The sequence below is a fragment of the Heliconius melpomene genome, chromosome 7 (assembly GCF_056956725.1).
Source record: "Heliconius melpomene rosina isolate 202511_hmr_F chromosome 7, ASM5695672v1, whole genome shotgun sequence".
Classification (NCBI taxonomy): Eukaryota; Metazoa; Arthropoda; class Insecta; order Lepidoptera; family Nymphalidae; genus Heliconius; species Heliconius melpomene.
Window position 1 is genome coordinate 9100171 of NC_140395.1, and position 22145 is coordinate 9122315.

The window sequence follows — 22145 nt, forward strand, 5'->3', positions numbered from 1 at the left end:
ATATTTTTGTGATTTAATCTTCATTATTAAGAGAATTATGAAATTTACCACGTGAGAACTTAACACTACAAACAATGAATTGCAGTGCAGACCAAACGCTAAAAGAGTACACCGTTGTAAAAGGATCTCAGAGTTCATCTGTGTTTCAAGACTAACTCTTAGAAATCAGATGTCATATGTGACGTCATTATGTAAAAATTAATATTAAAATTATATTTTCAACTACTTTACGTAAATTAATTTTGTACGAAATTTTACGAATTAAAATTAAATTTGTACGAATCCTAGGTCTAGTACGTAGTAATAATTCGTATATAAATATTCCATCAATGTAAAATTGTAATGCACAAACGGTGATCTTCGTTTGGATAGGAATGAATACCTATTATACCGTTTAATGTATGTTATACGAAGTTGGACAAATATTATTATGTTACAAAACGAATTGTCTAAATGTAACCTGAATAATTTTAGCAAAGACTGGCCTCAAACATTAGATAATATTATGATATAAAAAAACTTTCCTGGTTTTGTATTCATTTATCCCAATATTTCTATCCACCCCAGTTGACCGGTACGTTTACAACACTCAGTATAATTAATTATACAGTGCCTACTCAAGGAACATATTATATACTAGGTGCCTACTGTAGAATTTTGTGTTATCTCTGTAGTCGAACTTATGATTTTTGACAAATGTCAAATATATTGTCATTTGTCATTTTATAATTTTTAATATTTTATAATTTTACCAATCACTGACTAATGCCGGCTTATTTATTTTTTATTGTAACGCATACCTGTATATTATAAGTATTTCTGTATGCCATATTAATAAATCAATCTTAGAAGTAATCATACAAATAATATTTAAACCAAAATGTCGAAAGATATAATTGTTCTCGTACCAAATGGAAGAAGAGTAAAAGTCAGCTGTACAGCTGATACAAGTATTCTACAGGTTTGTTAATTAAGTAATAATGAAAGAAATTGAAAAAAAATTACATATTTTATGATGCATTGTTTATCAGTAACATCAAATGTTATAAAGATACGTTCATTTTTATTCGTTAAAATATCATATAATATAAATATACAAATGCATACAAATATATAATTTTAATAGCCCTAGATAATATTGTGTTATCTCCATTACAAACGATCTAGATAATACAGTTCATTTATCATTTTAGCTTTTGGAAGATGTATGTAAGAAACAGGGTATACCACCATCAAATTATGACTTAAAACATCATAATCATATATTAGATTTAACTACAACTATTAGGTTTTGTAATATACCTAACAAAGCTCTCCTTGAGATGGTTGAAACAGAAAAGAAAAGAGAAGAATCTAATGTTACTATAAGGTTAACATTGAATGATGGTAGGTATATTTATTAATAATATTTTTTAAGAAATTGAATTTATTTCAGTAATAAATATTAAACTTGTCATTGTTAATTATGAGAATGTTTATAGTTTATAAAAATCCACACTATTCTTTGTTATCTGGTGAACTTTAAAATAAAAGAAATAGTTTACAGGACAGAATAAAGGTTCATATTGCTCGCCAAAAAATATATGTATATACAGATGTCCCTGAAATCAATGATAAGCTGAAAACGGGTGATAGATCAAGTTGTGAAAGTTATAAGAAAAATATGAAAAAAATCTTTGTCATTTAAAAGATTGTGCATTTAATCTGGTTTCCAGAATGGTATGACGCTGGATTACTTCTTTGTTGATATAAAAAAATATATTAAGTAAGCAGGCGAAGCTGTGCGCATCCGTAGTATGAAATATACATGACAAAGATTTTTTAAATATTTTTCTTATAACTGTCACAACTTAGTATAGACCAAGTCATCTATGATTTCTGAAACACTCTGTATAAATATGTATTAATAAACTAATAAACTGTTCTAAAAAACTAATAAAGAGCTTTATTCAGAATGTTTACAGTTGGACTGTGCTGCTGCACATCTGTCCAACTGTAAATATGCTGATTATGGGTTCAAATCTGATTGTGGGGAATAAATTGGTTTATTTTACTTTGTGGTAACAAGACAAAATGTGACATTGAGTTGTGCTCCTCAACACCTAACATCTCTGAAAAAGGACAGTGAATGGGGAGCAGTATTGTAACACTAGATTCCTTTCACCTAACTTGCTACAGGTGGGATACAGTGGGAGGCTAAAAATAAAATAATTTTGTGTATTGGAATACAGGTGAAAGAATGACTGGGGACTTCCCACCTAATACTGCACTTTTTGATTTAATCAATATACTGGCTCCTGATCAATTGTCATCTTTACACAACCCAGCTATTATGTACATGAGACAAGAAGTAGTAGGTTTAAATGCATTAAAAGAAAAATCATTAAGGCAATTAGGTTTAATAAAGGGAAGAGCTGTTTTACAGTTGTTAGATAAAATGGAAGCCACGTAAGCATATGTCATGAATTTGAAAATTTACAATTTTTATGATAATTTGGTATAAAGTAATATAAAATTGTTTACTTACTATATTCTTTTTAGACAAGCAAATGTTTCACGTGTATATCGTCGGCCTCAGCCAGAGAAACAACAAGAATCTCCTTTAGTTAAAAGGGATGATGATGATGAAAAACCTAAAAATTCTGATCATGTAGAAAATAATCAGCCAGGCCCATCAAGATCTCATGATGAAAAAAATATTTTGAAACCATTTGACCCGATAACGCAAATAATAAAAGAAAAGGAGAAACAAAAGTTGAATGAAAATACTAATATAACACTTATGGAAACTGATAAAAATGATGAAGAACAATTTAAAGAGCAAGTGCAGCCAATACCGCAAAAAGAGGCTTCAAAACCCATCATGACACAGGAAAGCTTAGAAAGGAGACTTAGAATTGAAGAAGAGGTTACTTTTGTAAGTTGTTCTTTTTTTAGTTTCATGTCTCCCTGCAGGCTGCTGGATATATAGGTTAAAAGCGGCAGCGCCCCTTTTACGGAAACGGCATATAGGGCAAAAATATTTTAAACCCATATCTAAAGAAATTAATAAAAATACCTCAACAGTTTATACATAGGATTTTTTTTTATTTTACGATGTTTATCCATATCTGTAACTCGTGTGATGCAACTACGCATAGATACCAATAACGTAAACACTTACTCAGAATTAAATGTCGGTATTTGCAACCAGCTTTATCTATACCCTATTCAGAGAGCCGTGAGATAAAAAATCTTGTCCTAAAATATTATTATTTTTAGATTGGATCTAAAAAGGCAGTTGCCTTTATGCAACCTAATGAAAATGAAGATGAATTGTCGGACCTGCCCGATGATTTTTACGAGTTAACGATTGAGGAGGTTAGGAAAATTTATCATGAATTACAACAACGTCGTATTGACTTGGAAAACACCCCAATGCTAACGTCTACCAAAAGGGAAGAACTTGAACAGGTGAAATGCAAACATTTAAAATTTTAATTTTCAATAAATTTAAAAATAACAATTACTATTTAATTTAAGGCTTCAATTTCAAGATTGAACAATTATAAACATGCAGTTGTCCGGATACAATTTCCTGATAGTATGATACTTCAAGGTGTTTTTACCCCTAGCAATACTATAGAAGATGTACAAAATTTTGTCAAAGAGCATTTGTGCGAAACGGATAAACCTTTTCACATATGTAAGTATCCTTTGTTATATAGATAAAAGGATAAATATCTATTTATAATTTAATTCGAGACCAGTAGTGGCGCAGGGGCATAAGTGCGTGACTTCGATTCCTACTCGAGAAAATAAAATATTTCATTCCATTTCCTCGCTCTGGTAACGAGACAAAGCGCGGCGTTGATTTCCGCAACTCAACACGCCAAAAAATATTTATTTATCAATTCATTATTATTAATCAGCTTCACGCTGTATCCCGCACACAGCAGGGTAGGCAGAGGGAACCTAGTGTTGAGACACTCTGTTCCCTACTTTCTGCCAAATTCTCCAGACATTGCTTGTTGAGCGGTGGAACTGAAACTTCATCATAAAAAGTGTTCATCATAAAGTGTTTTTAAGACAATGACTTAAAATATCAATCATTTTTTGTATCTGTTACAGTTACTACACCACTAAAAGAGATTTTGGACCCTAAAATTACATTAATAGATGCTAGATTTGTGCCCTGTGTTCACATGCATTTTAAATGGTTAGAAGAAAAACCTGGCCAAGCATATTTGAAAAAAGAAATATATTCAAAGAAAACCACTAGTGATGCTGCAAGTATCTTGGCGTCTAAATATAGGTAATTTTTATTTCGATGTTTAATCTTTTCAGATAAATATTTATTTACAGAGTGGTGAAACTCAACGCCACACTTGGTTTTGTTAACTGAGAAAGGAAATAAATAAATTCATTCCCCTAAGCATAAATTAAACCCACAACCATCACGTTAACACTGACATGCCGGGCCGCTGAGCTACAACAGTCTATTTCCATTTCCTAGCTTTAGTAGAAAAACACAATGTGTTTTGAGTTCCAACAATCAACACATTACAATAAAAGTGGAGAACAGAGTATCATCATAACACTAAAGTATCACAGGCTACCTTGCTAAAAAAATGAGAAAGAATAATAAGAAAATTTAATTTATTTAGGGCACCCAGTCGAAGGAAGTTCGAAGAATCTTGTAGTGGCACACAAAAATCAAGCAGCGCTTCATCTTCATCTAAAGAAAGCAAAGTGCCCAAGTGGTTTAAGAAATAATTTAAATGTTATTTGTAATAAATAATGTGTAATATTTAATATACTTTTCATGTTATAAGCTAAATACTTGTGGTTTTTATTGTTTATACATTGAAAGTTTTGTGTGTTTGTATTCCTTTTAACCAAAAAAAACCAAAGGCTGTTCTTAATTTGAACATACATACCTACATAAGTTTTGTTTCTGAGTAGTTTCGTTTTGGTAATTCATGTTTCATTGGATAAGATATATAAATATATAAAAATATTTCAAGCTCAGTTCAGTTCGTATATATATATATATATATATATATAAATATTTGAAAAAAAATTGAAAATTAAAAAAGATCACGCATCGCAACGCCAATGACTCAATGTTTCTTAGTATATATTTACATTACTTTAAGAATTTTCTTATTAACGTTACAAGTTTGTTATTTAAGTTACTTATTTTGTTTTTAGTTTCTTTTTCGATTCACTTTTTTAATAAAACTTTTATCAAGATTGTTTATTATATTTTACCACTATAAAAATTAATAATTGTTTGTTTGTATATTTAAACACACAATCAAAATATATAATTTATTTTTCATATTAATTTACATACAAAACATAATATAACCTCAACTTTACTTGCCAACAAATTGTACAAAAATATAATAAAAAAATAATGACATGAAGCCGTCGCCGTATTGGCGCGGTGGCTCTGAACGCAACGGTTGTGAGTTCGATTCAATTTATACTACTCAATTTTACAACTGAATGAAAGATGGTAAGATACCTAGCTTACACCTAGTGGGCTTTATCTGGCAAGTGTTTTCATCAGTTACAAGTTCCTTATAGTATCGGTGGTCAACGTCACACTCATCAGTACCCTTCAGTATATCTTTTTGATTGTTAATTATTTCTTTTTTCTTATATTTTTTGCTTATTTTAACACATTTTACAACTTTGTTAACCGGCTGTCTCTTTCTTTTAGAGTTATTATTTCCAGGGCTTTGTTCATTTTTATTATGTCTGAATAGACATGATTCTCCCTTTTCACAATATCCTTTTAAGAAATCTTGGCAAATTTTTATGTTTTCACTTTTTTTAATATGTACGTATGGACAGTTATCTTTTGTACACATTCCTTTTAAATAAAAATAACAAGTAGGCATCTTTTTTGCAGTCAGTTCGTGTGAAAGGAAACAATTATTATCATGACATATACCTTTTAGAAATTTTCTACATAACGATACATGCTTTTTGTCATGGAGATATTGGCAATTTCCATACATCTGCCTCAAGCATTTGCCATATTTAGTGAATAGTCTGCATGGAATATTATTAATTCGAAATATAGCTTTCGTCACTTTTGTTTTGCTATTATTATGCCATGAACTTTTATTGATTCTTATATTCATTTTTGAAATAGGTTTAACAGTGATTTTATTCATTAATGAAACTCTATTAGGCTTTATATATTTATATTGATTTGTTTTAAGTAATTTAACATGCTTTTCACATTTGGCTGCTCTTATTGTTGACTGTTTGTTTAATCTATTACACTCATTTCTTTTATTCAAGTAGGTTATGGGTACTGTTTTATATTTACTTATTTTAATTTTAGCAACTTTTTCTGTAGGCTCCTTTTTAATGTTAATGTTACTTTCTTGAGTAGAAATGGGATAGCCCAAAGAAGGCTGATTGAATTTTTTTTTTTTTATTATACAGTAACGAGATTTTGATAATGTGACTGTACTTTCATTGTTATTAGAAGTTTGATTACAAATTATTGTATTGTTGGTATTTTTATTCCTATCAACAATTTGATTTGACTGATTTTGCATATTGTTACTTGAAATATTTCTAACAAAAGAATATTTTGATACCCTGGTGATATATTCATTATATTGGTATCCTCCTTCTGGTGTCAATGTGCTACTTGCTTGTGGAATGTTACTTGTTTGTATAAAATTTGGATTGACATATATTTTTCTATTGTTAGGAATAGAGTGACCTGTATAGCCTTTGTTTTGAGTTTCTGTATAATGCCTATTTATGTAAGTTTTAGAAGAATTTGTACTAAATGACTGAATATGTGGTTTTCCTTTGAAATTTGGGTTGATGTAGACTTTGTTGTTAAAATTTCTATCCATTTTTGTTTCTTTCTTTCTCTCAGTTCAAGCAATATTGATAATATTTATTACCACACTTGCAACTTATTTTGTCAACAATGTATGGTTCTGGATAGTCTTCTTTTTCCTTAAAAATTTGTTCATTCAATTTGCTTAATGCTTGTGAAATTTCTGCTTTTTTATTTCCATTAATACTAAGTATGCTGATGTGATATGATGGTTTCTAAAACAAAAATATATGCAGACCTACATACCTTCAATTGTTATAAAAATACACATGATATAAAATATAATAAAAATGAATAAACTAATAAGCTTCAGGTAAAAAACTGTTTATGACACATGTATTCAATGTTAGTTATATTTGGTCTAATATGTTAGAACTTACATCAATGTGGGTTCTTATCACAATCATACCCCTCCCCCCACACACAAACACATATTTAAAATGTTAGATTATGCCTACTCACATCATAAAATTTTGGTAGTTTAAATTCTTCTAAAATATCATCTATCTTCAAAGTTATATCACACAAAATTTTGTGACTCCATAAATCTACTTTAAGTGCTATAAACGTTCTTGTTTCTTCTTCATTACAATAAACTTCAACAGAATCGAAATTTAACTCAAGACTGAAATAAAAATATTAAAAATATCTCTAAAATGAATTTCAAATAAATTTTATAAAAATAAGTGAATTGTATATTTGTATGGACTTTTGCAGCTTCACAGGGTTTTTTTGGGGGGCCAAACACGAAGAGTGAGACTGACCTTGACTAAAATAAAAAATATAATTGATTTTATTTATTACATTCAAATGCTGAACATATTTTATTATAGTAGACAAAATATAAGTATATCGTCATAAAATTACGAATTTGAAAAATTGGAAGGATGATTGTTTGTTCCACTTTCAGACAAAAATTATTGAATGACTTGAAAGTAACTGTCCATGTTTCTTTTTTCACAATTTTTAAGCTATCCCCCCCATTCCCTCTGTTACTTGATGATATAGTGGTGGAGTTTAAAACTTAAAATGTCTGGATAGAAAGATTGCAGGTTCTTTTTGACTGGCATATAAAAAAAATTGTGTAAGAACATTATTTGATATGTACAAATGAAAATTGTTCTCGGATCATGGATTAGCAAGCACCTTGCAAAATAAATACATAGATTTTTTATAATTTACCTATAACTTAACAATAAGTTTAAGAGGGTGAAGCTGCATTTGGATTGCTATAATTAAATTAAAAATAATTATAAATTTTAACATCACTTAATGCTATAACTAAGTAAAAAATAATTGTACCTTTTAACTTCACTTAAAGTTTTTTGTAAGAAATTGATGAATGAATTTATCATGTGATACCTTAACACAAATGTTTTAGAAAGACTTATATGAAAATCTTCACATAATGTATAAGATTTGTCAAACAGCAGTATGAAGTCTATCAGTTTTTTTGCTGTCTTTGATAAATTATCCTTTATTGAATCTGAAATACAATTCCTTTGGTTATCAAATAAGAGTTGTTTATTCACTAATAGCTAGGGAGAACTAAAATATAACTTACAATCAATATAGATAAAAGTGACCCAATTTCCTCTTACATGTGGAAACGCTCGAATCCTACCTCCATGTTCTGATGGATCATCAACATGATTTTCATTGGGTATAACAGACACTCCACTCAAGTTAGGAGTTGGAAACTTAACTCTAAGAAAGAAATAATAATACATTATTAAGTTATTTTTGTAACTAACAATAAATTTAATATATTTTTTTTTATGCTTATGCTTTTTATCTTACTTTTTTACAGGAGGAAAGTTTTCCTCTTTATCACTGTCTTCTGATTGTGATTCACCGTAATCACAAATATATGACAATCCAGACATTGATTACTTTAAGAAATGAGGAGTTTTTATATAAATGAAGTGTTCATAATATTTTAATAACAAAAAGTAAAAAACAGAACTTCAATACTTAAGCTTAAGGTACAGAATTACCACAGAACACATTTATCCAAAGGCTTGTCACACAACACAGACATTATTAGTGTCAATAAGATTGACAATAATATTGTTCAATATATATAGCCCCGCACACTACGCAATATTATTGACAATATTTCGTTGTAAAATCTGACGCAGTCGCTCAGTATCTTTATTTTATGCGTACGTGTTAAATCTAAAATAGCTAGACTGAAATAAGCCATTGGTTTAGTTATTGCATTTAGCTTACTTACAGAAAAGACAATAAAAAAGATTGATCAAAGAGTTTAATCATTTCAATATTATGAATGAACTATAACAGAGGCCCTTCGTGGCCCAGGGCCACAAAATGTTACTATAGATGCGACAGCTTGTGGGTGCGATTCCCACTCGTTCTTCGTTCTGGTGTCAAGGCCAAGCACAGCGTTGAGTTTGGCCACTTAAGACGCAATGCCTCCAGAATTCGGAGGAAAATCAGGAACGGAGTGTCTTATTATTAAGTTCCCTCTGCCTACTCTACTGTGTGCAGCATACAACGTGAAGCTACTTTTACGATCACTGAAGATGATTTTAAAAAATTACATGAGGACGAAAGATTTCAAAATATGTTATCTCTATTTGGTTACATTTTAATTTTAGCTTTATCGTGATATGCTTTAAATGTTGTATTCCTTAGCTCTGAATAAGTTTCCCGTGTTTTAATTAACTGTTTTAAATATTGTTTTTCCGCGGGAGTAGTAATATCAACATTATTTTCGCTATTTACATTGTTTTTTGTTCTACTACACATACACATGTCAATATTATTGATAATAAGCCTGCCATCCCTCGATATCGCCGTGACAAAAACAATTTCTAGAAATCTACGATAATTTTGATCAATATCGAAAAACCGGCCACAACACACACGCAACACAATGTTGACAACAATATATATTTTTATTACATAAGAGAAATAAATGTTACATTTAAAAATATTTAAAAAAACACTCTTCCGAGGGTGGAACAAGGGTTTAAGCCATCGGTGGAAATGGCTCCAGAGAGAGGAACCTCCTCACAACACGTGCCGTCTCAGGTAAGTCTTCTACATCCGGTTCTTGATCCAACAGCAAGGCGATAACCTTTTAAGATGTTAGTTGAGGCTTTTCGCTATTAAACCGTTAACTGAAACCACTATCGGCACAATGATAGTCGCATTGACATCCTACATGGCGGTAATCTCATGGGCTAAGTCCAAATATTTTGATAATTTTTTTTTCGGCCTTCACGAGATTGTCATCATGTGAGGTAGTAACATTAACAACCATTGCGCGGCGCGCCACTCGGTCTACTAATGCTATATCAGGTCTATTAGCAACAATATACTTGTCAGTAATAATAGACCGATCCCAGTAGAGCAATAACAATGACAATATTATTGTACGTGTTTGGCCAGGCTAAGATTTATTGTTTCCAGATTATACATTTTAAAAGACGAAGGTAAATATTGGTATTTAAATATATCGATCAATATCTTATTGTGTTCCGTTCTTATTGTGTTTCTTATTTTAAGGTTTCATGGTAGTCAAAAATTTGTAGTCATACAGACTATATATAAGCATCAACGAAAAATCACAGCATATCTAGATATATACATATGTAATATTGCTTGATGAGACCTTGATGTTAATAATTTTGATAGTATTTGGACTGTCATGATCATAAATTAGGGGTGAATAGGTATATTATGATTTTAGATTTACATTTCTTTTTTAACATGTTTAAATATCAGTATTTCACAAATATACTTTACATTTTTTAAGCTAAGAATCAGTGAAATACTTTCGTAGTCGTCGTTTTAAGAACCTTCCGTATATTATTAGCAGATCACTCAGAAACGAAATATATTTTTTAACAATACTATTCGCACTTAATAAGTCATTAATTAATTTCCATAAAGCAATCCAATCGGTAAATTTTATACATATGACAAAATATATAAAGTATTAATTATATATTTTATCATATCTGCGATGAGTGATCAGAAATTGCGATGAGTAATTTGAATAGTGATAAAAACTAAGAAATGTTTTTGTCAACTTTCAGGAGTATATGTCTATCTATCATTCATTATGCCTACGATTGTTCAGTGCAAGTGCTGCCTAGGTTTTTGACAAGTAGTTATACACATAGTGCAAAATTCTCAAAATTTCTTAATCGACTCTACCGCTATTCAACCCAAATTACGATATATTGGTTTATGATAATTTTAATTAATATTCAAATATCCATTAAGATTAAATTTATTTAGGACCGAAACTTGACACAATCTTTAAACTTTGGACTTTAAGTCCAAACTGCATGTTCAATATGTTACGATCTAGTATAATTTTCTCGACAAGTTCAGTTTCAAAGATGTTCGCTCAGACAACAAGTGCAAAAAAATTCCACAGTGACAGGTTTAAAGGCAAGGTAGCTATAGTAACAGCTTCAACTGATGGGTAAGTTGATGTATATATTTCTAAGTAGTTTATTTAACCGTATTATTATTATTGTTTAGTATACTGTAATTACCTACATATTATGCACGGCGTTAAACAAGTTCACCTTAAAGTAATTAAAATTATTTTTATTAATTAAATGCTGTGTGTATTGTGATTGTTTCTTTTGCTATAATAAAACTAGCCTTTTAGGTATTTTTACATAAAATTATTCTGACTTGATTCAAAGCCATTTTGAAAGAAAAGAAATAATTTAAGTTGAGTCTAGACAAAGTAAAAATACATATATAAGTAGGTACTTATTAGAGTTTTTACACAACTGTATTATTTTATGAAATTAAAATAAATCAGCTTCACATTGTAGTCCGCGCACAAGAGATGGAATAGTGTTAAGACACTCGATTTCCCACTTTCCGCTGGATTCCGGAGGCATAGCGTGTTGAGTGGCGCAACTTAACGCCGCGCTTTGCCACTCACTTGCGCCCCTACGCCACGACTGGCCTCAGTCACTTATTATTCACTTTATAAAAAAATAACACATATTTTATTAGTAGTACTTTTCAACAGAATAGGTTACGCTATAGCGAAAAGATTAGGCGAAGAGGGTGCCTCGGTAGTTATTAGCAGTAGGAGAGAAGAAAACGTTAAAAAAGCAACAGCCAGTCTCCGCGACGATGGCATCAACGCTGAAGGACTCGTTTGTCACGTGGGCAACGCTGACCAGAGAAAAAAGTTATTTGATTTTGTAAGTATTTTTACGATTTTCTTGAAACACAATCAGGATGTTCTAATTCACACAAATATATTGTATAAAATGTTTAAAGTTTTTATTATATTTTTTATTAAGTGGATTTAATATAAATTTTGATTTCAATTTCGGAGTACGTTGTTTTTAATAAAAAATTGACCATACCCGCTATGGTCAATTTTTTATTGACCGCACCCCCGCCTCTTGGAAATCGCCCAAGACTGTTTCCTAGTGTACTGGTCCCGCTAGGTTCAATAAATATTTTTCTATCCTTAGTGTAGAACAACACTTTAAAATGGTAAAATTACCATTAAATTTACTTTTACAGGCAAAAAGTAAATTTGGAGGCGTCGACATTCTTGTTTCAAATGCCGCCGTGAATCCTGCTGTATCACCAGTATTAGAGGTATATTAATCTTTACTCAACTAATTCTCAAGATATAAGAATAAAAAATGCTAATTAATGTTTAGAATAAGTTAACGGTCTTATTGATATCTACAGTTCCCTAATATTTAAAACAACAAAAAAAATCTTGTATTTTTAATTTTCTTTCTAACCGGTAAAAAGTACGTAATTACACTTGAGTCTCTTTATAACACTTTAGCGCAAGACTCGACGACTGAAGCCTGTATTTACTTATGTATAAACCAATCTCAACTCTAAGGTCGATCTTGAGATAAAAACAGCTTCACGCTGTATCATGCACACAGCAGGGTAGGCAACCTAATGTCAAGATTCCGTTCACCATTTCCCGCCGAATTCTGGAGGCATTGCGTGTTGATTGGCGGAGCTCAACGCTGCGCTTTACCTCGTTACCAGAGCAGAATATTTCATTGATGTTTGGTACATCATAAAGGTGTATTGTATGTATGTATGTATGTATGTATTTGGACTTAAACGCTTTATTTTTATATTTTAGACAGATGAAAATGTTTGGGATAAAATCTTTGAGGTAAACGTGAAGTGCTCGTGGATGTTGGCCAAAGAGGCGTACCCGGAGTTAATAAAGCGTGGAGGAGGCAGTATAATATTTGTGTCTTCCATTGCCGGTTACCAGCCAATGGAGGTAAATCTGTTCTCTATGTACGAGTACATTCATAGATCTATTGGGCGATTAAAATAAAATACGAACAAAATATATTTCCTAGGTAATTTCTATGATGTGTTATTTTTTCATTTAAGTGAACGATTTTATGCAGCTCTTTTTAGCAGTTCCTTTAACCTAAGAAAATAAATTATATCCATTGGTTATGCAGTGTAGTATTCTCCATAGAATATAGCAATAGATACGATCTCAGAATTGCTTCGGAAATATGAAAAATGTGTGTTTTTATTTTTATAGTAGAGTAGAATAGAAAATTCCTTATTGCAAATATTTATATATATCATTAGGTATACAGAGTGTTTTTGTCAGCAGCACTTTAATTGAAACCACAGTTTTAACTACTATATAAAAGCCTAATACAAATTAAAAAAAACTTTTTATACTAATATAAATAATAAAATTATCGTTGTAAAATAAATTGCCATTTGTTAAAGACTACGCACGCACATATAAACCTATTAAAGGAACACCGCCGCACACGCCTCATTCTGAAATAGAGTCGGTATGGCGATAAAGTTCAAAATTGTTTAATCTTTAGTAGTATTTTTGTACTAGCAAGCGTTTACGTTATTTGTATCTATGAGTAACTGCGTCACACGAAATACAGGTATGGAAATCCTACATCTAAACTGTTGAGGTATCTTGATTAGTTACTTTAGGTATGGATTTGAAATAGTTTACCCTATATGCTGTTCCCGTAAAAGGAGCGCTGAGGCTTCCACTCTGCATACATGTATTCATACATTTACTTGTATATTTTAATTTTAGCCTTTGGGACCGTATAGCGTTAGCAAAACAGCTCTCCTCGGTTTGACTAAAGCCATTGCAAATGAAGTTGTGAATGACAATATCAGGGTTAATTGCGTCGCACCGGGGATAGTCGCCACGAAATTTGCTTCTGCGGTAACTATAATTATGATTTTATTATCAATTTTTTATACATTTTTTAAATAAGTATTTTTCTTTCCTAAGTGTGGAATAATACGTACATACTTTAAAAATGTTAAAAATATAATTTTGTTTGTTTAAGCCTCACTGTATATCTGGCATACAGCGGGGTAGGCAAAGGGAACCTAGTGTTAAGTCACTATGTCCCCCTCGAGTTGGCGACTCATCAACCCACAGCCGACAAGTTTACAGTCGGACGTTGTGCACCTCGGGTTGGCCACGACGGTTTCAGTTATGATTATTATAGCTATTTTTACTTATTAAAAAAGTAAGGCTATCGTGGTACACAAGTACTCTGATCGTAAACGCAATGATTGCGGATTGTGGTAAAAAGACAAAGCCCGCCTTGGATCTCTTTCAGCTTCAGGGTTGGCAGGGGCAGCCTAGTGTTAGACAATCCGCATCCTACTTCCCCCTAAATTCTGGAGGAATTGCATGTTGAGTGGCGGAACTCAACGCCGGGCTTTGCCTCGGCACCAGAGCGGCGGAATGGAAACATTAAACATTTCATTTCCTCGACTGGGAATCGAACGCAAAACCTGTCGAATTTACGGTAAGACGCCTGCGCCCCTGCGCCACGACTGGATTCTAAACTTTTTTGATTAATTCACCACCACTCAAAACTCTAGAAGTTTAGTCTAGAAAATTGAGTGACGCGCAGGGAAAGGAGTCACAATAACACTAGCTTCTCTCTTTCCCGGCAATATGCGAGTTATGGCGTAAAGCTAATAAATATTATATTAATTACAGATAACATCTTCTGAAATTGGTAAAGAGAAGAGTCTGTCAATAGTACCTATGAAGAGATTTGGTAAGCCTTCGGAGATAGCTGGCGCAGTCGCTTTCCTCGCGTCCGACGACGCCAGCTACATGACCGGCGAAACTCTCATAGTGGCCGGCGGCACTTACGCACATCTATAAGTATAAGTCATCAATTATATGGACAAGATTGACCAAATATTTATTTTTAATTAATTTTAAAAGCATTTAAAAAAGCATTAAATCATTTTTAAAGTTGCATTATATTAATAGCATAGCAAAAAACTGATTTAAACTGATTTAGAAATAGAAACGAAAATATTTAACAACTGAAACATCTGATACTCGATTAGATATTAAAGCAAATACTTGCGCAGTAAAATGATATTATGATTGGGTAACTTTTTGAAATTATGCAATGGATGTGTCATTTTCCATGAGATCATTCTCATTTTATGTTCTGTTGTGTTCTTTCATTGTGGTATTCCGATTGTGCCAGCACCAATCACTACATCAATGTCTAGAAAATAAAAAAAAACACAGTAGGACGCAAACAAATAAAAATATTCCAATATTATAATATTATGTAAATTTTAAGTACAATGGTACTTAAATAAGATTATAAAATATATAATGTTTCTTTTATTGTATAATTCATATTATATGTATCAGCTGTTTACTTTACACCATTTTACAGTGTTTTCGGTTGGTGTATGTCATTCTTTATTTTATTAAGATAAATACATATATGCATTGTATTTTTGACGATTATATTTTAAGTCTAGTGGCAAATATTTAACCAAATATTGGTTGAAGTTATTTTTATTTAAAATGCTCATTTTTATTGTTGTGAGTAAAATGTTTATAAAAATGTTAATTAAAAACTATTATTCATAAAATATTTTTTTTATTTACTTTTGCTTTAAATATAATTCATTTTATAGCTACTTAGCTGAATTTGTACTTACAAAAATTATTTATAGCAAGTACACTTTAGTATGTGTAACTTACACATATAGGCTGTAAACAGAATGGTTGTGGGCTCGATTTCCTGTCGGGGATTTTTAAAATTTACTTTCCTCTCTGGTAAGAAGACAAAGACACAGCATTGGGTTCCACCATTCAACATGCGAAACACCAATGTGTCGAAAATTGGGCGGTGGTTGGGGTACGGAGTGTTAACCTGTGTCTACCCATAGAAAATATTTGAATCACCATATTCTGGATCGTCAGTCCATAAGTCTGCGCTTATACAGTCAGTTGCGAATCATTTTGACAACAATCATCAACTGATGCCATAATGAGCGGGTGAGCGGGATCCAGAGTGAAGCTAAAAATAACTGAAAACATTTAGTCATGGAATATTATTTATATTGCTATCATGGCTTATTAGGGACATCAGTATTAATTATAGAGATATAAATTTAATACATGATCCTTTACAAAATTTGGCAATATATTCTGTAATAGCACATATTTTGTAAAATAATGAAAATAATATTATATAGTATCCTCATCATCATCATCATCAGAGTCTAATAAATTTTTCTTAGTTATTCCTATCGTTTTTAAAACTGTGCTCGATGGTCCTGACAATCCTTCTTCTTTCATGCTTTGTATTAAATTTTGTAATATATCTTTATCATTGCTCATTTTGTGTGCGGATTTTAGTTTTGTCGCTAATTCAAAATCTTGTTCTAAGCTGACATTATTTGTTTCAACGTCATTCTCATCACTAAAATCACTTGAATCAGAAGCAGTACCATTATTAGACACTATATTCAACATTTTTTCTAAAGAACTTACAAATTCCTCAGAATTAAATTCAACATTATTACTATCATGTTCATCATTCCTACTTAGTTCAATGCCTTCAAAATCTGATGATTTTTTAAGGAAATCACTTACTTTATTTGTTATAGCAGTAGATGTTGGTTTTTCACTATTTATTTTTACTGAACCACTATAGTGTGTATTTAAAATCTCATCTAATTGTTCTGGACGCATGTTTAACCATTCATCACTTTCTTCTTCAAAATAGCACATATTAGATCTATCTTTCACAGATTTTTTGGTTATTTCATAATCTGCAGATAATTTAATATCATTTATTTGATTTGCAATATAAGTATTTAATGGGCATTCTATTTTATAAAAGTAATCTTTAGCTTTTTCTAACAATTCATTGTATTCCTTTGATCCTTCTATATTTCCTTTAAAAAATCCATATCTGGTTAGAGCATTTAAAAATTGCCGATATTCATGTGTAGTAAAAATATCTTTAGATAGTTTGTTCATTATAGTTTTGTATCCACAGGTTAATTTAATGCCAATTTTACTTGCATTGTCCTTTTCAAATTGTTTTAGTGCAGTAAAATTTGGTAACTTAGTATGTTTAAGCATTGCATATAAATGTTTAGTAAATAAAATTTCAGTATTAACACAATCATTAAATTCTATAGTTTTATACTGCTCAGCTTCTAAAGCATCAGCATTACAGAAAGAAGATACAAGAGCTGAAATTAGTGTAGGTTTCAATGTCAATACAGTTGCTATTTCTAATGGTACTTTAACAACACCTTTATGAATGTTCATACTAAGCTGTTTTGCAGAATTAACTCGTTTTAATATACTTTCTTGGATCATTGAAGATGCTTTGGTTTCCATTGTTTTAAGCTTCACAATTTCTAGAGCTTCACTTAATTTCAGGTTTGAAGAAATGGAAACAATTGAAGGTGGTATGATGTGAATATTTCCATTGATGATAAAAACCTGGAACACAGTATGGAATATTGTACATTAAAATCTTACAACTGAACCTAATGTCAAGATATTTTATACTCCTATGATTAAATTTTTAATATTACATGTTGAGTGGCAGTACCCAAAAAAAAAGTAATTTTAGTCATCCTTCTGAAGGTGATTTAAACTCCCAACCGTCACATTTCTAGTTAGATATTTTTCTTATAACGCGCTTCACGCTTATCCCGCACACATACAGGGTATGCAGAGGGAACCTAATGTTAAAACACTCCACTACCCACTTTCCGCTGAATACTGAAAGCATTGCCTCGACACCAGAGTGAAGAAGCGGAAGTATAAATTTAAATAAATATTTAGTTTTCCCGCATGGGGTTCGGATCCACAACCAGTGTCTTTTACAGTCATACTTTATGCCCCCTATGCGAAAACTGGTCTCAAGTTTCTGATATTATTATAATATAATTTAATGTCCGATATTACACAATCTTAAATCACAATACTAATTAAATCAATTATATTTGTGCTGCATTTTATTAGGATATTTATTAATTATTACATATAAATGATATATGATACTCACTAAAATATATGGAATTATAATTATTGGTATTCACCAATAAAAATGATTATGAACTAACTACAAGACATTGCTGGTATGTCATTTATTAAACAAATTAATTATTGATTTCAAACTTTTATTAAATAAATTAACTGTGACAAAATGCAGTTTCAATTAAAGACTACTTTATTTTTTATAGGATGTTTACTTCCTCTCAGCATAGTTTTCGAACACACTTGCGCCCCTGCCCCATGGTTTAAAACCAGTTTTTATAATAACTTCCTATATATTTTCTATTTACTTATTGTAAGCAATTGTCATTCACTATGTAGCATAAACCTCTATAATTGCATTTGCGAGATGGCTCTACTTTCGTGCATATTTCTAATTCATAGAAAGAAAAGAAATATTTTTCATAGAAAAATATATTACCCTATTTTCAGTGTTATCAGGATTAGCCCATGCAGGTAAATAGTTAGCTGCTTCAATCAAGACGAAATCTCCATCATTGTCTTCTATTTTGACAATCAAGTTTGTGTATTTTTTTGTAAGTTCTATCAAAAGATGAACAATATACCATTCATCTTCAAGATTATCACCAAAACATGTGACACTTATAAGATGTTCTAGGCAGTCTAAAAATAAAGAATTCTTAACTAATTAAATCTGTATATAAAATTGTAAAGTGACTCAAAACTTAACCTCCTTTCCAGCCATCTAACCAAAACCACAAAGAGTGAATGGATTCAAAAGAATAAATTCCAATATATTTACATTATACAATAATAATACTTGGATTGATATATAAAAGTACATAATTATGCTGATTTTACTTTTTTATTGATCAAGTATGGTATGTTATATTATAATAAAATAATTTTTATTTTAGTTTCCATAAAAAAATCTACCTTTTTCTTCTTCATCATTATGTAAAGGTAAAGTAATTTTAAATTTGTCTCTATGCCAAATATATCCATGAGAAAATAATGATACTGCCTCATTAAGATCTTTACAGAGCTGTCCCCATTCCAAATCCGATAATTTTTGTATTGAAAAGTAATAACACTGAACAGTGTCTTCAAATTTAAGATTAGTGCAATTTTGTTTCATTTTTATTGTCCTGAAAAATAAAGCACCCAAAATAAAAAATTTATAATATTTATGATATAATCGTAAATAAACAATTACATTAATAATTAGATTATTAATATTCTTTTATATTTCAATAATTAATCAAAGTCAATTCGAATCAGCTTAATGCTGTATTCCACACACAGCATGGTAAGCAGAGGGAACCTAGTATTAAGACACTCCGTTCTCCACTTCCTCGGGAATTCTAGAGGTATTGTGTGTTGAGTGGCAGAACTCAAAGCTGCGGTTTGCCTCGATACTAAAGCAAAGAAATAGAAATATAAACGTAAGTAAATATTTCACTTCCTGGAGTGCGAATGGAACCCACAACCGCAGCGTTACAGTTACAGCCTTGTGCCGCTGCGCCACGACGCCCTCAGTAATTCAATAATTGTTTTATACGATTTTATTACCTACCTATACATTACATTTAAGATCACGAATTAGAGTAATGTGCCCGCCGGAATTTCTCCACAATGTATTTATTTATATACTTTTTAATTATAAATAGGTCCTGAGTGTAAATTATTTAGTAATTTAATAATAAAAAAATCTTTATAGTATGCTATAAATATACTTCCAGGTTTTCATAATACTTTTAAACTTCTAAGCTCTATGGATTATAATATTCCTTGCTTTCAACTGTTTGTGAAATATCAACAATATACCACATTTCATGTGTTATAATGTTATCAACTTCTTATAATGTTATAGACCGGTATGGCCCGAAAAAACACAAATATATTTTAATTTTTATAATGTCTATGACACTCAAATGTCACTATTCACTAATGTCAAAAGCACAGAACACATTTACTCAGTCAAAAGCGTGAGTAAGTGTGTTCTGTGGTCAAAAGTGAATATGAATGGACATGAAGTTTGTGCACATGTACAGTCGTATGCATAATTTAGTATTGACACAACACAAAGTGTATATTCAATTGTGTCATATACAAACTGGCACTTTAAATGGCACTTAACGTCACATTCTTCTGTACTTTAGTCATTAGTTCATTACTGATTACATACGACTTTGGAAAACAAATAAATACTTTTGAGTCTCGCACTCAGGTAACAATAAAAGGGTACGGTACCTTAAGCTTAGTTTTCCTTTGTTTTACCGCTAATAACTATCATTATTTGTTTAAAAAAAACATTGGTAATAAAAATTAAAATAGTGGTTAAAGTTTATATTTATACAAATAATAAATTGATTGTTATTAAATATAATAATTTTAAAATTGTAGTAAATTATAATAATTACGTCGGTGCGCCTGCCAAAACCGTTATGTGTATTTTTTTGATTTTTTTTATTCGCTAAATAGCATTAAAATAGTACTCTGCATAGCCTACAAAAACAAATATGTAGTATTCCCGTCTGGAAGTCAATTTAACAAAATCGTTATGTGCACTTAATTTTTATTTTTGGCAATGACAAATTCGTTATGTGCAGTTATGACCCAGCAGCAATGATTCGATGAGGAATGTAATACATTATGTAATGTAATGCATTAAGGGGAACCGTCACTCGAGCCCTACCTTATCGTTATATAATGAGGCAGAGCTCAAATCTCAGCCACTGCCGATAGAAATCGCAGATTCAGAGAGAGCAGATATAGTATTGGTTGAAAATACGACTCATTTGTTCCTAGATGAAGCTACAAGAGTATTTGTAAGCCGGAAGTCAGCCTAACTCGGAACTGGTCAATTCATACTAGATAAACAAGCTGGAGAAAACTTCAAGGATATCCATCATATTGATGAAATATACAACAATAAAAAAAGCGCGACTTTAATACAAAGCAGAGAGTTATAGGAAAGGCGTACTTAATACAATTGTAGAAGACACTTAACTAACGATACTTTTAATACATGGATAAAGCAATTGTATGCCACCAAACCAGAATCATCTTCTGAAAGTAAAACAAGAAATCCTTCTTGTAAATCAGCTGCTGTAAGAAACCTGTGAGAATGGTTTTGGGCTTATTGCCAAAAGTTCAAGTTTAATCATTACTGCAAAGCAAGCACATCACGACACACATGTTTGAAGTATACAATAAGTATAACAATTTAAAAAAACCGACTTCAACTGGATCCCATAATTAGAACGTAACCAAACACCAAACTCATCAAACTATCCCTGAAGTGTATCCTTTCCAATAAAAAAAGAATCATCGAAATCGGTTAGCATGATATTGAGTTATTCTTCCAATTGCTGCGCACATACTTAATGCAAATTTAAGACTTATGTGATTTTGTCATGGATAAAATTGTCAGAAATAGACCAAATCAAAGTAAAACCACACGGGAGGCACCAGCCAAAATCGGTTGACCCAGTCAAAAGTTCTGACGTAAGAAATATAAAAAAATGCACTCAAATTGATAACGTCCTCTTCAATGAAGTCGATTAAAAAGTGAAGCCAGAAAAATGAGGAGGATACAATAAAGATAACTATTTACACTAATTTGGAAGCTGATAAAATTCCCATATTTAAGCCAAGAAAGGTTTAACATGTGCACCGTATTCAAAGAAAATTTGCCACTAGAAGAATATGAGGTACACAAAGAAGAAAAAAGCATACCAAAACAAGAGGAACGCACTTTCTAGAATCCTCTAACATGTCATTGATATATTGAAGAAACAGCGTAGGGGACAGCACACAGCCTTGAGGGACAGCGTTCACGGGCATGTACTCCAAGCAAAAACCGTCGACAGTTACCTTGAGGCTGCGCCCAGTGAGAAAGCTAGCGATCCACTTGCATAAACTCTCGGAAAGCCATGGGATGGAAAAATTGCAAGGAGCGCCTCA

General features: G+C 31.2%; 5 protein-coding genes across 8 annotated transcripts; 2 read left to right on the forward strand and 3 right to left on the reverse strand.

Annotated features, from left to right (window-relative positions):
- The first annotated feature begins 709 nt into the window (after window positions 1-709).
- Window positions 710-4819, forward strand: LOC146537694 (tether containing UBX domain for GLUT4). The gene is made up of 8 exons (XM_085188328.1): window positions 710-961; window positions 1194-1386; window positions 2232-2448; window positions 2542-2917; window positions 3262-3453; window positions 3523-3685; window positions 4111-4294; window positions 4647-4819. The coding sequence occupies exons 1-8, from the start codon at window positions 881-883 to the stop codon at window positions 4753-4755; spliced, it is 1515 nt and encodes a 504-aa protein (XP_085044454.1). The 5' UTR covers window positions 710-880; the 3' UTR covers window positions 4756-4819.
- Window positions 4820-5299: 480 nt separating this feature from the next.
- Window positions 5300-6872, reverse strand: ZC3H3 (Zinc finger CCCH domain-containing protein 3). Its single transcript, XM_085188329.1, has one exon. It carries the CDS (start codon window positions 6870-6872, stop codon window positions 5484-5486), a length of 1389 nt encoding a protein of 462 aa, XP_085044455.1. The 3' UTR covers window positions 5300-5483.
- On the reverse strand, window positions 5300-8872 carry LOC146537696 (U6 snRNA phosphodiesterase 1). The gene is made up of 5 exons (XM_085188337.1): window positions 8660-8872; window positions 8424-8566; window positions 8162-8345; window positions 7322-7484; window positions 5300-7074 (listed from the first exon to the last, which is right to left on the reverse strand). Exons 1-5 carry the CDS (start codon window positions 8743-8745, stop codon window positions 6892-6894), a joined length of 759 nt encoding a protein of 252 aa, XP_085044463.1. The 5' UTR covers window positions 8746-8872; the 3' UTR covers window positions 5300-6891.
- A 1596-nt stretch (window positions 8873-10468) lies between these two features.
- Dhrs4 (Dehydrogenase/reductase 4) lies at window positions 10469-15781 on the forward strand. 4 transcript variants are annotated; one of them, XM_085188342.1, is made up of 7 exons: window positions 10469-10560; window positions 10927-11321; window positions 11889-12066; window positions 12398-12475; window positions 12990-13136; window positions 13944-14078; window positions 14874-15781. In XM_085188342.1, exons 2-7 carry the CDS (start codon window positions 11182-11184, stop codon window positions 15042-15044), a joined length of 849 nt encoding a protein of 282 aa, XP_085044468.1. In that variant the 5' UTR covers window positions 10469-10560; window positions 10927-11181; the 3' UTR covers window positions 15045-15781. The 4 variants fall into 4 exon arrangements, with proteins under 4 accessions (XP_085044468.1, XP_085044469.1, XP_085044470.1 ...); XM_085188343.1 differs by having other exon boundaries at window positions 10495-10560; window positions 11117-11321; XM_085188344.1 differs by having other exon boundaries at window positions 10499-10560; window positions 11132-11321.
- A 450-nt stretch (window positions 15782-16231) lies between these two features.
- ecd (ecdysoneless cell cycle regulator) lies at window positions 16232-20181 on the reverse strand. Its single transcript, XM_085188340.1, has 4 exons — window positions 19753-20181; window positions 19113-19324; window positions 18637-18839; window positions 16232-17654 (listed from the first exon to the last, which is right to left on the reverse strand). Exons 1-4 carry the CDS (start codon window positions 19758-19760, stop codon window positions 16383-16385), a joined length of 1695 nt encoding a protein of 564 aa, XP_085044466.1. The 5' UTR covers window positions 19761-20181; the 3' UTR covers window positions 16232-16382.
- Window positions 20182-22145: the final 1964 nt, after the last annotated feature.

Excerpts from the sequence above, each read along its gene's own strand:
- LOC146537694 (XM_085188328.1), top strand. The coding sequence starts at position 881 with ATGTCGAAAGATATAATTGTTCTCGTACCAAATGGAAGAAGAGTAAAA. Across the intron at positions 962-1,193 it reads CTGATACAAGTATTCTACAG|CTTTTGGAAGATGTATGTAA; the intron begins GTTTGTTAATTA and ends TTATCATTTTAG. Across the intron at positions 4,295-4,646 it reads ATCTTGGCGTCTAAATATAG|GGCACCCAGTCGAAGGAAGT; the intron begins GTAATTTTTATT and ends TAATTTATTTAG.
- ZC3H3 (XM_085188329.1), bottom strand. The coding sequence starts at position 6,872 with ATGGATAGAAATTTTAACAACAAAGTCTACATCAACCCAAATTTCAAA.
- LOC146537696 (XM_085188337.1), bottom strand. The coding sequence starts at position 8,745 with ATGTCTGGATTGTCATATATTTGTGATTACGGTGAATCACAATCAGAA. Across the intron at positions 7,485-8,161 it reads ACTTTAAGTGAAGTTAAAAG|TCTTGAGTTAAATTTCGATT; the intron begins GTACAATTATTT and ends TTTTTATTTCAG. Across the intron at positions 7,075-7,321 it reads AACTACCAAAATTTTATGAT|AAACCATCATATCACATCAG; the intron begins GTGAGTAGGCAT and ends TTTTTGTTTTAG.
- Dhrs4 (XM_085188342.1), top strand. The coding sequence starts at position 11,182 with ATGTTCAATATGTTACGATCTAGTATAATTTTCTCGACAAGTTCAGTT. Across the intron at positions 12,067-12,397 it reads GAAAAAAGTTATTTGATTTT|GCAAAAAGTAAATTTGGAGG; the intron begins GTAAGTATTTTT and ends TTACTTTTACAG. Across the intron at positions 13,137-13,943 it reads CCGGTTACCAGCCAATGGAG|CCTTTGGGACCGTATAGCGT; the intron begins GTAAATCTGTTC and ends TTTTAATTTTAG.
- ecd (XM_085188340.1), bottom strand. Across the intron at positions 18,840-19,112 it reads TAATGATGAAGAAGAAAAAG|ACTGCCTAGAACATCTTATA; the intron begins GTAGATTTTTTT and ends CTTTATTTTTAG. Across the intron at positions 17,655-18,636 it reads CTGATAACACTGAAAATAGG|GTTTTTATCATCAATGGAAA; the intron begins GTAATATATTTT and ends ACTGTGTTCCAG.